Source organism: Gobius niger, assembly GCF_951799975.1.
Source record: "Gobius niger genome assembly, chromosome: 12".
NCBI lineage: Eukaryota > Metazoa > Chordata > Actinopteri > Gobiiformes > Gobiidae > Gobius > Gobius niger.
In genome coordinates, this window is record NC_136863.1 from 29,665,125 (window position 1) to 29,678,669 (window position 13,545).

A 13,545-nucleotide genomic window follows, 5' to 3' on the forward strand; every position below is an offset into this window, starting at 1 on the left:
AAATTTAACATATTAATTCTTCAAAATCACAGTGGAGGCTAATTAGCTTTGTGCTAATTTGGAACCATTGCATGAATGTTTGAAATTAAATAAAATACAACATTTTTAAAACATTGAAGATGTAGCATTCTTCTTAAACACATAAATGGGCATAACAATGATGATTGAAATAAATCTTTCCTTATTAGTTGGTAATTTTCATACATTTCTTTTATATAAATATTTGGTTTGTCGGGTCCCTGTGTCCACTCCCTCTGACGACTCTAAAATCTTACGAGTATTGCCTGTAGTGTCACAGATTGGCAGCTCTGCTCCTCTCTCTCTCTGCCCAGGTGTTCATCTGCCTGAGCCTGATCTCCGTGCAGCTTCTCCTGGTGTCCGTGTGGTTGCTGCTCGAGGTCCCGGGCACGCGGCGGTTCACTCTGCCCGAGCGCAGGCAGACGGTCATCCTCAAGTGCAATGTCAGGGACTCCAGTATGCTGCTCAGCCTGGTCTACGACGTTCTGCTGGTCGTCCTTTGCACATGGTGAGTCAGCTGTCAGGACCTTCCTCAATCGATATACAAGTGAGTGACAACCGCCGTGTACGACCTCTCTCTCCAGGTATGCCTTCAAAACCAGGAAATGCCCGGAGAACTTCAACGAGGCCAAGTTCATCGGCTTCACCATGTACACCACCTGCATCATCTGGCTGGCCTTCCTGCCCATCTTCTACGTCACCTCCAGTGACTACAGAGTAAGCTCCTCTCGCCTACGCCCGATTACGGAGAATATCATACATGGACAAGCGAGTCTGAGGTTTTAAGTGAATCATAGCCAGGCCAGTTCGAAGCGGCCATGTCCACGATTGTACCACAAGATAAAAACGATGCCAAACAAGCAATTATTTGATTTGCGTAGATAATATTTTTAATAACCTGACCTACATCTCTGGTGCAGTGTAGTCATGTGTCTGCAGGGCGAATAGGTGGGGACTCAGGACACACCCTTGTGGGGCTCCTGTGTTCAGCGTGATGATTCTGGTGGAGTTGCCATTAGAACGTCCTACTGCCAGTTGCACTTGGACGTGTTGAGCCCCAGGTTATATAATTAAAAACATGTGTCCATATTATATCAGTAATCTATTTCATCCTATTGCCGGTGAGCGTCTCAAATAGGGGTAAAAGTTGGAAAAGTTGTGTGATGTGGAGTGACAGACTTGAGACATTAACGCTTAGATTACATAAACACTAGCACTGAAGCATTTTGTTTGGTCTTTTGGCCTAAAAGTACACATCGGGATAGTGAGAGGACACAAAACAATCAGGAACACTTTATATCAAGGGATGCTCATTCAGTATTGATAAGGAAGGTTAAGGTTAAGGTTAGGGGTTAGGGTGACCATGCTAATAGGTCCCATGGATATGCTTATTCTTGGCTTCTTTGCATGGTAGTTGATAATAGTATAATAAACAGCTCATCAATATCTTTAAAAACATATCCAATGAGTGTGGATAACATATCATTCTCTATGCAAACAACATTGAAAAAGTGGGACATTATCTCAATAGGCGGGACGGAGGAAAAAGGGGATAAATGAGGGACAGGTGGTCAATATAGGGGTATATGTGGTTCAAAGGCCTCTGTGAATTTAAGCCCAGAGAGGCGCCTGCTGTGCAACTTGTTTATAAGATAAGCACACTTGAGTTTTGTTGATGGATGCTGGGCTGGTCAGCAGGGCTTGGTCGTCCTTGCAGATTCACCTCATGAATTCTCTTTATTGATTTGCCCAAACGTCTGAATACATTTGCAGCTGATCTGGACACTATTGCAATGCAGCCGGGTTATTGCACCACAAATCCACTTTTCCACTGGTCACATGGCGCCACAGCAAAAGGAGAGGAATTGCCGGGCGAGACCTGTCAAGAGGAAGGTTTGGAGATTAGACTGGGGCGACTTAGAAAACACACATGCAAACAGCTGAAAGAGAAGGAATAAGGAGAGGATGTATGTGAATGACGATCATTTAATTGGCCCTTTACTCATTTGTCTGTCAGATTTTTTTGCATCATATTTTGTCCAGTGCCGTCTTCATTCACAAAAACATGACTTGCCTGGTATTGTAGTGACGTTCTCAGCCTCCTTCACAGCGCTTTAAAATCCAAATATGGTCATATCCTTTGTAGAAGATCCAACTCCAAAGTTCAAATACTGTAATAAACTTTGAAACTTAAAATGTGTTTATATTACACTCTTGCAACAATATCTCCACTTTAGAAGCACCAAAAAGTCCAGTCTTGTACTTAATGGTGTTTTTGAAGGTTCATTAAGATTTTTAAAATATCTTTCCAAAGCCTGAACTTGAAAATTTGTTCTGCAACTATTCGGGCTGTACGTTACACTTTTTTCACAATCTGATGCGTATTGCGATACAGTAAGTAATTATGATGTGTTAAAAGAACACAGTGTTCAGAATGAAAAGTGCATTAACACAAAATGTAACGAAGTGCTAACAAAGTGTTACTAGAAAGCAAAATAGTGCATGATAAAAGTGCAACACATGTATTGTAATACTTGATAAAGTATCAATACTTGATATCGCAACAAAAAGTATTACGATGCGATCCGATGAAATATTTTGTCCCAGCCATAGTAACTATTATATATCGACAAAATAAAAGCATACATTTAAAGTAGTACTAAGTAACTCTTGCCCCTAGAGGCCATAAGCGCAACTGCAGGTGTCGTAGCAAGTTGCGATTTTTTTAACTTATTAATTGTCCATGAGAGTAAATACTACGGCGACGTGTTTAAGTGGCGCAAGCCTACAGTTAGCTTTGCCCGTTAGCCTGTTAGCATCTTTTTTGTGATTCCATTAGTGTGTATTGGTGGCTCCGGTCCGGTGGCAGTCAAGTTGCAATTGTGGTTTTCTGGCCAGAGACACCAGGATGAGATAAAAGACCCTCCATTCATCCCATGAACACTTATATTACCCTCAGAGGGACTATGAAAAGGATTTATTAAGGTAAACAAGTTACTTAGTACTGCTTTAAAACAGGCTCTATCCATAATTCGGATTTTGTTACAGAAAATATGAAATAAATTGTAGGCCATTTAGTATACAGAATGCCTTGTTTTAATATGAAAAAATGAAACAAAAGGAAACTTGCAGTGAATTTCCTTCTCATATTTATTTCGATAATCTAGTGGAAAAGTTTGAAGTTGATATCTCTAAATGTATTTCCCTCCTATTAAACTGCAGTATCTCCCTCGTTTCCCCATATATTTATTTTACAGACATCGCTCTATATTGTTAACATTTTGTTGTTCCCCCCGAGGGTTTAACACACTTTGAGATCTCTGTACGGCCACTGCGGCAGAGCTGACAATAAAGCTGACTCGAACTTGAATAAAAGCGAGCGTGAACTTTTAACACTCTGCCCGCTTACAAATCACGCAGTCAAATATGTCACACGCCGAGTTTCGAGACTTTTCCTTTTTTTTTCCTTTTTTTTCCTTTTTTTCAAAGCGTCTCTAAATGCCACACTCTGCACTGTGGAGATGACAGGCCTGCTCGGAGTGCTGACACATGTCCAGAGTTAGCGGATGAGAGAGAAGAGAGAGGCGGAGAGATGGGGTTTACCTGCCTGCACCCCCTCCACACGCACACTCTCCCCCAGCCCCCGCGCACTTACAGGCTGCACACAGGCACAATCAAAGGGCATAGGAGAGCAGTGCTGATGTGCCCCCACCCCACACACACACACACACCAACACCGCCGCCGCCACATCCCTCCTCAAACCCTTTCAAACACCTTCCCACGTGCACCGGCCTTGGAATCTGACTTTAAGATGAGTGAGGTAAATAAACAAACTCCGGCAGGCACAGGCAGGGTCCGGGATGATTACTGATGCGGCGGTGCACAAGGCTGCGGCTGCGCTTACCGGGAGCTACTGCGGGAGAGCGACTAGATAGAATTGTCGGAAAAGCAAAAGGAAAGGGAAGGAAAAAAAAACGCCAGAGCGAAGGCCGGTTCAGAGCGGAGACTCTCACCCCCCCCCCCCCCCCCCCCCCCCCCCCCGACCTGGAGAAAGGAATCAAATTAATGGCTATTTCAATGGCCACAATTAGCAAGAGGACCGCACAGCCTAATTGAGAAGTATTGAGAAGTAATGATTCGGTTCACAGTGGCCATTTTCAATTACTTTATTTTGAAGCATTAAAGGTGCATTATGGAACTTTTAAGCCGAAACACGGCAGGTGAAAACATAGATTTTTCATGCAGTGCTCAATGTTGACATTTTTTGCAAGTTTTCTCCCTTAAAGAGGCTATACGGAGTTTAAAACTGTTAAAATGATGTATTTTCATCCCCCTACATGTTCCAGCCATGTCCTAATGTGTAGAATGAGCCCAGACCTGTTCACCACAACTGCACTAAAGCAGGTGTTAATTCGGGTCCAAAGCGCCGTCATGCACAAGCTTAATATAGAACCCGCAGTTACGCGTAAGACCTGAGGTGGCAGAAGTGAATATAAAAAGTATTTGTATTCATGTCAGCTTATTATATGTCTTTTTGTCTGGGAGGTTTAATAGGTTTAAAATCGAATTTTGTATTTCCATCCATCCATCCATTTTCTTCCACTTTTCTGGTGCCGGGTCGTGGGGCTGTCTGAGCTGCACCAGCCCCTTATGGCTCCTCCTGCAGGTGGTGAGTCCACAAATGGACGGCCTCATGGTGGGCCTCTTGGTCTCTCATAACGGGCCTCTGTACCGCTCTTTGTCTGACCCGTCACCTAGGACCTGTTTGCCATGGGAGACCCTACCAGGGACACGAAGCCCCCGAAAACAGAGCTCCCAGGATCATTCAGGTGTTTCAAACCCCTCCACCATGTTAAGGTGGCGGTTCCAGGAGGGGAATTTTGTATTTATTCTTTTTTTTCCTTTTTTTTTTTCTTTTTTTAAAGGGGACCAGGCACAATTATAACATAAATGTTGCTAATTACAACATTACAAATTCAATTAAAAAAAAAAACGTACACCCCCTACATACAACCAGACAAGACACATCAACAATACAAATACAAACACCAGAACAAAGTCAGTACCTGGGGAGGATGAATCAAAGAGGGTCGGCACAATAGTGGTTAGTGTGTGCAACGCTGGCTGTTTTTTAAGTGACCATCAAGACAGTGGCCTTTACTTTATTAGCTGAATGTCCAAAAGTCGAGTGATGAAAAGGTGTAATGCAGTCATGTGGAGAAGCTCCTCTCGTGGATCTTGTAGAGCTCACTCAGCGCTGGCTCACAAAGGTTTGCAAACATCCAGGAGCAAAACCCATCAAAATTTTGAACACCAAACATGAATTTGAAAAAGTTTGATAGTTTTCAAAGATAAAGAAATTGTATTTAGTCAAGATGTCACAGCATGGTGCTTGAACAGCTTTATATCTTCAAATGTTCAGGCTTGCACTGACTCTAAAGGTCTAACTGCGGTTTCTCCAGCCGGTCCAGGTGATGCAGTTGAACAGGTGGGAGAAAATAAGAGCGTGCAATATCCTTCCAAAGAGAGACTAGATCGAATATGTCAGCAGTTAATGGCATTATATCTGATTTACTTAATCATATCCTGAATATGTACTTTAATTTAATTTAAATTAGAATCCAGAGTGACCCCAAGATATTTGAATTCAGACACGGCGTCAGTTTTCCCACCCCTAATGAGAATGTCTGAAGTTGGTCCAAGTCGTGTCCACGTTCAAACTCAAATTCAGCCACAAAAGTCATAGGTTTAGACAGTTGTTGAGCTTCCAGGTGACTGCTCCGAGCCTGATTTATTGAGAGTGTGAGTTGCATTCGTTTCGTGAAGTAAAATGCATCATTAATAAGGCTATTGGAGTCAGTGTGAAATGCTGCGTTGCCGAAGGATGCGCGAATCAATATCAAAGCCTCAATATATTCCTCACCAGTGACTAAAGCACCAGAATGAATACTTAATTTTAATGCTCATGTACCATGTTAGATCGGAATAGGACTGACAGTGGATGTAGCTTGTCATTACGATGCCACGTCTGCCTGTGAACATGAAGAGAACGAGGGATAGAATAACACTTCACACTCTCTTCTGCCCTTGCACTAATCATAATATTTATCGAAGGTATTTCTAGTCCGGAAGCACCAAAGTGTGCGCTTTCAGGTCGATGATTGACAGGATTGTTTCGCACCATTTTGTAACATTACACGTTGCATGGTTCCAGAGAGAGATCCGGTGAGCAGTTGTTGGGTGGGTGAACAGGACTTGTTGATTCAAAAGATGACAGGGGAGTCTAGCCAGGCTGTTTCAACAGTTATATAAAACTACACCACTCTGCCAGTCCATCAATCAAGACCAAATACCTGGACTGTCATTACCCAAATGTGTTGATAATGTGCACCTCACTTAAGCGTTTGTGTTAATCCTTCTACACTCCTCTGTAACTCAAACATATGTTATTTCTAATTTACTGTTGGACATGAATAAAGATAGCATTTCTCAAAATAGATGGTTTTCAGGAATAACCAATCCCCTTCTTCAAAGAGGCCTGTGTAGTTAACTGTGTGGTTTCAGGTGACGTCACAGCGTTCTAAAGGCCTATAATATAAAGATAAAGGTAAAATTATTTTGTTTTTGTACAGAGAGACTATGGACCCAATGACTGATATTAATGGTCATTTTTGTAATTCATAAATTCTGACGTCACAGTACCCAGTAGGGGGCAGGAGAGAGTTTTTCCTATTAACTGCATTACACTTTCACAAGTCGTATCTAAATAGAAAATGTATGAATTACAAAAATGATCATTAATATCAGTCACTGGGTCCATGATCTCTCTGTACAAGACCAAAAATGTCCTAAAAAAAAAGCAATAGGCTCTTTAGAATGCTGTGATGTCACATGAACGCAGTCTATTTGATGATATTAGATGGAGAGCAGGGAAAAGTACAACTGTATGGGACAGAAACAGGTTTTGAGAAAAAAAAATGCAAACTGACACATGTTGGAATTGATCATTATTTGGAAGTGATTGGATTCACAAACCTGCAACATTCATCTTACGGCTGAAAATCTTTTCTGCTGACCAACATCACGCAAATGTTTTTAGAATATTTACCACTTGGGGCACTTGTGGGCACTTGGTCCGATATTTTAACTGTACAGTTATACCAGTAGAAATATTCCCCAAGATAACAATCTGTCTCATAGCGGTGTGAATGATAACAAATCACGCGCAGCAAGTAAACAAACGGGAGCTCAGGCTGCGGAGTGGAGCTGGTCCAGGCATCGTCAACTTTGACACAGATTTAGACACTTTTTAAACCTCCTGTGTGCTTTTGGAAACAGCAACAAATGTGCTACCCTCCAGGGTATTAATAAAGTCACCACTGCATCCTGGAAGCTTTCTCAGAGCAATTCTTTCGCTGTGCAGGTGTCCGTCTAAACTCGCCTTTTACACCAGACAACAAGAAACAAGGTAAGGTAGGGTAACAGCAATCTCTATATTAAGCTCGTGGGTGGAAAATACATAATTATAACATTTTTAGATTCCGTCGAGACCCTTCCATCCATCCATTTTCTTCCACTTGTCCGTTGCCGGGTCGTGGGGGCAGCTGTTGGCGCTGCCCAAATCACATTGCACCAGCCCCATATGGCACCTCCTGCAGGTGGTGGGTCCACAGAAGGACGGCCTCATGGTTCTAACCGGGCCTGTTGGTCTCTCATAAGGGGCTTCTGAACCGCTCTTTGTCTGACCCGTCACCTAGGACCTGTTTGCCATGGGAGACCCTACCAGGGGCACGAAGCCCCCAACAACAGAACTCCCAGGATCATTCGGGCGCTCAAACCCCTCCACCACGTTAAGGTGGCGGTTCCTGGAGGGTACTTTAGTAAATCAGTGAATTTAATCATTTACTAACCTGATATCATGATTTATACCAACAAATATTCTGATACATGTTCGGGTCCTCATCAATCAACCCTATTGGGCACCTTTAAGAGAGAATAATTGGACCTTAGTTTATAAACGCTGACAGAGAAGACACTGAACATTGTGATATTTCTGTTTCATGTGGATTGTCACAGTAATGGCAGAGACATAAGCCAAAAACCAAGATGAAAAAACATGTATTTTCCCTGTTCGATAGAAATAACAGTGAGAAAAAACCTGAATAAGGCACACCTCTGTACGTGATTGTTTTACACTGTCCTCTTTACTAGTCTGATGTCAGTCAGCTGATTTGAGTTGAACAGTGCAGTGATTTATAGAGTCGATCAGATTATCATAAATCTATCATCTTGTGTGAAATGACTTTCCTCTGAATTAGCATAGAGTAAATCCATCACTGTCTCCGTCTTAATTGCACTGTCTGCTCCTCAGCGTGTCTGGGTAAGGACCTCTTACATTATCTTATTTACTTTTGACACGGCTTTGGAAATTAAATACTGTTGTGGTGTAAACACAGACCAGGGATTTGCGCTTCGTTCCTACTTCCTGTCACCTGTCTGTCACTGTCAGCCAATCACAGCCCGGTACCACTCTGCCTCTCCGCTGTTACAGGTCTTGTAGTTCCAATCCCATCGCTAAACTCTTGTGTTCTTCTGTCCCGTAGGTGCAGACCACCACCATGTGCATCTCGGTGAGCCTGAGCGGCTTCGTGGTGCTGGGCTGTATGTTCGCTCCGAAAGTGCACATCATCCTGTTCCAGCCGCAGAAGAACGTGACCAGCCACCGCCTCAACCTCAACCGCTTCAGCGTGAGCGGGGCCGCCACCACCTACGCATCCCACGGTACGGCGCCATAAGACGGAGCTTCAGCGGTGTGACTGCACACGCCAAACTCACCTTGGTTATAACCTTTTTTTATATATATAATTTTACAGATATATCTTCTATTCATACAAGTGTGTCTCCATTTTCAGGGATCTGACATTGGCCTATTTTCAGTATAGGAATCATTGGGAACCCTCTTGGAAAATGGTGCCTATATTGAAATGTTTGGGCGTCTGATGGGCTTTTTTAAACTGAACACCCGGTTTATCTGCCTCGCGGTCACGGGTCTGTAACACAGCTCTTGCCAAAAGGGGGCAGTATGCCAATATTGGATAGAAACCCGGAAGTGGACATAAAAATGGTGGACAGCCGACTTTCACAAAGAATTCATGAAGTGTCAAGGTTAGGGAAGCGATACTGATAAGCACCAACTCTCCAGAGAGTCCATCTGAGTGAAGCTTAAATTGTCGCTTCTATTCACAGGAGCTTCTTCTTAGCTCTTGTGGTCAGAATGTGACACTGGACCCAATCCAGAGCGGTCCATATAAGACACAGGCACCTCTCAGCAAGGGGGAACCAAAACCTCTTATTCAAGTCGTTTACAGTATGACTCAAGTAGCACGTCTTTGTTGAGCCAGAGGCTAGTATTTTAAAGGAACAGGCCACCATTGTTACATACTGAGATATGTTCTTACCTGAGCTTAGACGAGTTGATGCGTACCTGTCTGGTCTTTGCGCATGCCCTCAGTCACGCAAAAATACCAAAGATGTTGTTAGCATTTGGCCTCTCCCAGCTTTTTCCTATAGCTCCAAACGGAGTGAAGTTAGAAGCGACCAAGCTCTTCCACGGACACTCACAAAGACCAGACAGGTATGTGTGAACTTGTCTAAGCTGGCTCAGTGGCTTTTGGATGGCGATGCTGACATTGGATCACTACTGTTTTCCCTGCAATGTTGGGCCATTGTTTTAAAGAGGGGCTGCTTGGTGGCCCCTTTGTACTGCTCACTGCGATCTTCCTGACACTGGATGGAGTACACTACATTATTCTGTTTGTACCTGGGTGTCTTGTCTCGAGGATGGACTAACTTCTGTCTCAATGTGTTGACAGATTTTAAATACACCAGGATCTTGTGTTGTCTGAAAATCCTCTGTCGTTTTTCTCCTACTCCTGCTCCACAAAAACAAAGACTTGCTAACAGAGTGATACTGTAACTGTAACAACTTGCATAGATTGGCAGTTTTGGTTTCCTCTTCCGGGGAAGGGCCTTTTATAGTCCGCTGTAGCGTTGGGTCCACTGTCACATTATGACCATGAAAGCGAAGAAGAGGCTTCTGTGAAAGGAAGCGAGATGTCCTCAACTCAACCAAACCCAGTCCAGTTGACAATTTAAGCTTCACTCTGATGAATACTTCCTGAGAGAATGAGAGACTTCACATGTCCAGAGAGTCACACGGCATCTGTGTTGTGTTGATGGTGTAGACATAGCTTCGTCCCTTTGATTGTTGTCCAATGAAACCCATTTAAAACTAGGATCTTCAGTTTATTGTAACCCATTGTGTCTTGTTTTTTTTCGATTTGGTGACACTTTTGGCTTTTGGCAGCAAATGCACCAGGATTTTTGCTTCAAGAGTTGCGTATGTGTACATGGTCTACTCCAAAAGGCTTGCGTGAAGTTTACAAGACCGAGGATTGACACCATTTCATTCCTAAAAGCCTCGTGAGCTCGTTCTGTTACGCATCTCTTGCCTCACTCTGGTCGGTGACAGTACAATGTCAAATTGAGACTTGTCTTGTGTTGTGCTAATCCAGTGTCGCGCGCCTGCCACGCTCTAAATGCACCCCAGCGTTTCCTCCTCCGCCGCCGCCGCAGCAGTTATCATTAATGCATGATTGACACGTCCAATCATCAGCTAGTTAGACTGGGGCCTCACGCTGACAGCCCGCACGGAGCTCTGCAGCAGCAAAATGAAATCCCACAAAATGCCACGCCAGTTTGTAACGCATTTTGTCAAGCACTGGGGAACACTTTTTTTTAATCATTAATCAATACGGCTCTTCAAATCAACTGTAGATCATTTCAATGCACCTAAATAGAAGCCGTACGCAGTAACAGCAATGGTTAAGGTTGAGAAAACAACATCATTCATTATTTTGTGCTCATAAACAATGAATGATGATAAGGATAAGAATTGATGAATGATCTGCTCTCCTATGTGTTACAAATGCTTAATAGTATGTGATTATCATAAAGTGATCATCATCATCATGTATATGTTGTTATGAAGTCGGCTCAACATAACAACATAAAATCATAAACAAGTCACAGCACAACAGTGATTAAGTGGGTTTGTTATTAAGCATTTACTCATGTGCAAAACGGGAAGCTCAGGCAAAAGTGGAGCAGCAGCCGAGTCATTTGTGCATATTTTACTCATGTCAATTATTTACATATTCGGTTTGCGGCCCTGTTACAGTACTGTAACACACATCAAATGTTAAATCGAGTGCAGCACATCCACAAAATTGCGTATTTTGTTTCTCAGCCTGCACTCACTATTCAGAATCTCTCCTGACACCTTAAAGGAACAGGCCACCGTTTTTCCCAGACTGAGATATGTTCTTATCTGAGCTTAGACGAGTTGATACGTACCTGCCTGGTCTTTGTGTGTGCCCCCAAAATGAACCAAAGATGTTGTTAGCATTTGGCCTCTCCCAGTTAGAAGCTACCACGCTCTTCCACGGGCACAAAGACCAGTCAGGTACGGATCAACTCGTCTAAGCTCAGGTAAGAACATATCTCAGTCTGGGAAAAACGGTGGCCTGTTCCTTTAAGAGTATTGGTGTCAGTCTGCTCTCTACAATATTGCTTTTAATTTTTCCTTTCTTTTACAAAAGTTTGTACATATATACGGTTGTGTCCCTGGGCAGGGTCACTTTCACAGAAGTGCTTGAGAACTCGCCTGTAAGTTCATGAAATTGATACAAATGCTTTATAATTCAATTTTACTAAAGGAGGTCACATTTTGTTTCATCACTAGAAAAAAACAAAATCTGGTCTCATGCCATTAACAAATTAAACAAAGACCGCAATTATTAAGACAAGTTTACAATGTGCACTGTGGTGCAGCCGGGATAGTCTTAATGTGATAGTCTGTAAGTTTAAATGTTTCACAAATTTAAAAGATCAAGTATAATTGAACTGGGCCTGCAATTTAATGTAGCGTGAGTAATGTTGAAAGCCCCTTTCCTTTGTTGATCTCAGCAACTAATCAGAATCCCGAGCTCTCCTGTGAACTGGCCTGTCAGGTCCAATCAGGAGGAGAGGGGGAGGGAGTTGGCTTGTATACTTTCAAATTTCACTCTCTCTCTCGCTCCTCATTTTTGCAATCTTACAGACTGTCCCTTTAAGGCACAAAAAAACGTTCCGTCCTCAGTGCTGTGGGTTAGAGTCCCAGCTCTGTCAGTTGGCTGAATGTCCGTCCCCGACTCTCCACTCCCCTTCACCTACCCTTGGCCCTGATCTTAGAACAATCAGTCTAATGTTTGTCAAATCGTTTGGATCTTTGTGCTAACTACAGACTCCGCTCTGTTGTTGTCTTCCCGCAGCTTCGGTGAGTGCCCACTTCGTCCCGGCGGTGTGCAACGGGAGGGAGATCGTCGACTCCACCACGTCTTCTCTGTGACCAACTCCCACCCCCCACCCCCCCACCCCTCCCAATGTCTGTGACCGGCCCCGCCCAACCGACTGCTAGGCCACGCCCTGCCGCTCGAATGCTCCGTCGAACCCCCCTTCCCCGTAACAAACGCAACACTGCGCGCGCACACACAGCTCAAGGTGGGCGCGCACTTCCCGTTTCGGAAAGTGGAATCCACCCATTCATTTTTCACATAGACTTAAAAAAAAGGCGCACATTTCAACAGAGAGTGGCTGCCATGTTGCCATATTTTGTATCTGACAATATTTTTTCTTTGATTCAACACAATCAGGTAATACTTGTTACAGCAGCTCTTAAAACGCAGTAGGGTGCAGATGGTTAGAAATGTGCAATCACAGGAAAACAAGGTAAATGTGCAATCAATAGAATTAGGGGTTACTCCATTATAACTCTATGTCTTGTCATGGAAAGATCCAAAATTATACGTGAACCGGACTTTTTAATGTGCTTTCAGATGTGTTAGCTTAAATGTTTGTGTCAGTTGTACTCTGTCGTAGAAAAAGGCTCTCGGGTCGTCATCTGTGTCGGGTTGTTTTAGGCCCTGTCCACGCCAAAGTCAGGCTCCGGACTTAACGCTAAAATATTTGATCATCCGCATGAACCTGGCGTTTTTGGGGGTCTGTAAACGAACATTTTCCAGACTAGGTCCCAGAGTGTGTCTGTTATCCGTAAACGACTGAGTTTAGAATGAGTTTTACAGCACAATCTCCTCTTTCCCATCGCGAGCCCCAGGAGACACGGGGGGAAATACCATAGGGTTAGCCTCCATTCAGTCTGTGTTTTGGGACTGACAGTGAAAGTACACTCACTGACAGTTTCCCCGCTTTTGTCCCGAGACGTCTGAGGAATGAATTCACCTCCTTGTCTCTTCTGTAGTAGATCGGAAATCCATGAAGCAGGTTCTTTTTTACGGCGTGTTTCTGTGTACTTTCCAAACGTTTACAGCGCATTGGCCCATCGACAGTCTTGTTTTATTTTCCGTGGTATCGTCACAGCGCCTCACACAGGCCTGGCAGATGTATCGCAGCGTTTTCACAGACGCGTG

The 13,545-nt window shown here is 43.5% G+C and overlaps 1 protein-coding gene across 3 annotated transcripts in view; it reads left to right on the top strand.

Annotated features, from left to right (window-relative positions):
• grm3 (glutamate receptor, metabotropic 3) overlaps positions 1 to 13,105 on the top strand; it is a 108,242-nt gene extending 95,137 nt beyond the window's left edge. For 2 of the 3 annotated variants that reach the window (XM_079567806.1, XM_079567807.1), the window contains exons 9-12: positions 333 to 526; positions 603 to 735; positions 8,623 to 8,800; positions 12,391 to 13,105. In XM_079567806.1, coding sequence (XP_079423932.1) covers positions 333 to 526; positions 603 to 735; positions 8,623 to 8,800; positions 12,391 to 12,467 — 582 coding nt within the window. In that variant the 3' untranslated portion in view covers positions 12,468 to 13,105. Of the gene's footprint in view, positions 1 to 332; positions 527 to 602; positions 736 to 8,622; positions 8,859 to 12,390 lie in introns of all 3 variants that reach the window. The other variant, XM_079567808.1, reaches the window with a different exon arrangement.
• Positions 13,106 to 13,545: the final 440 nt, after the last annotated feature.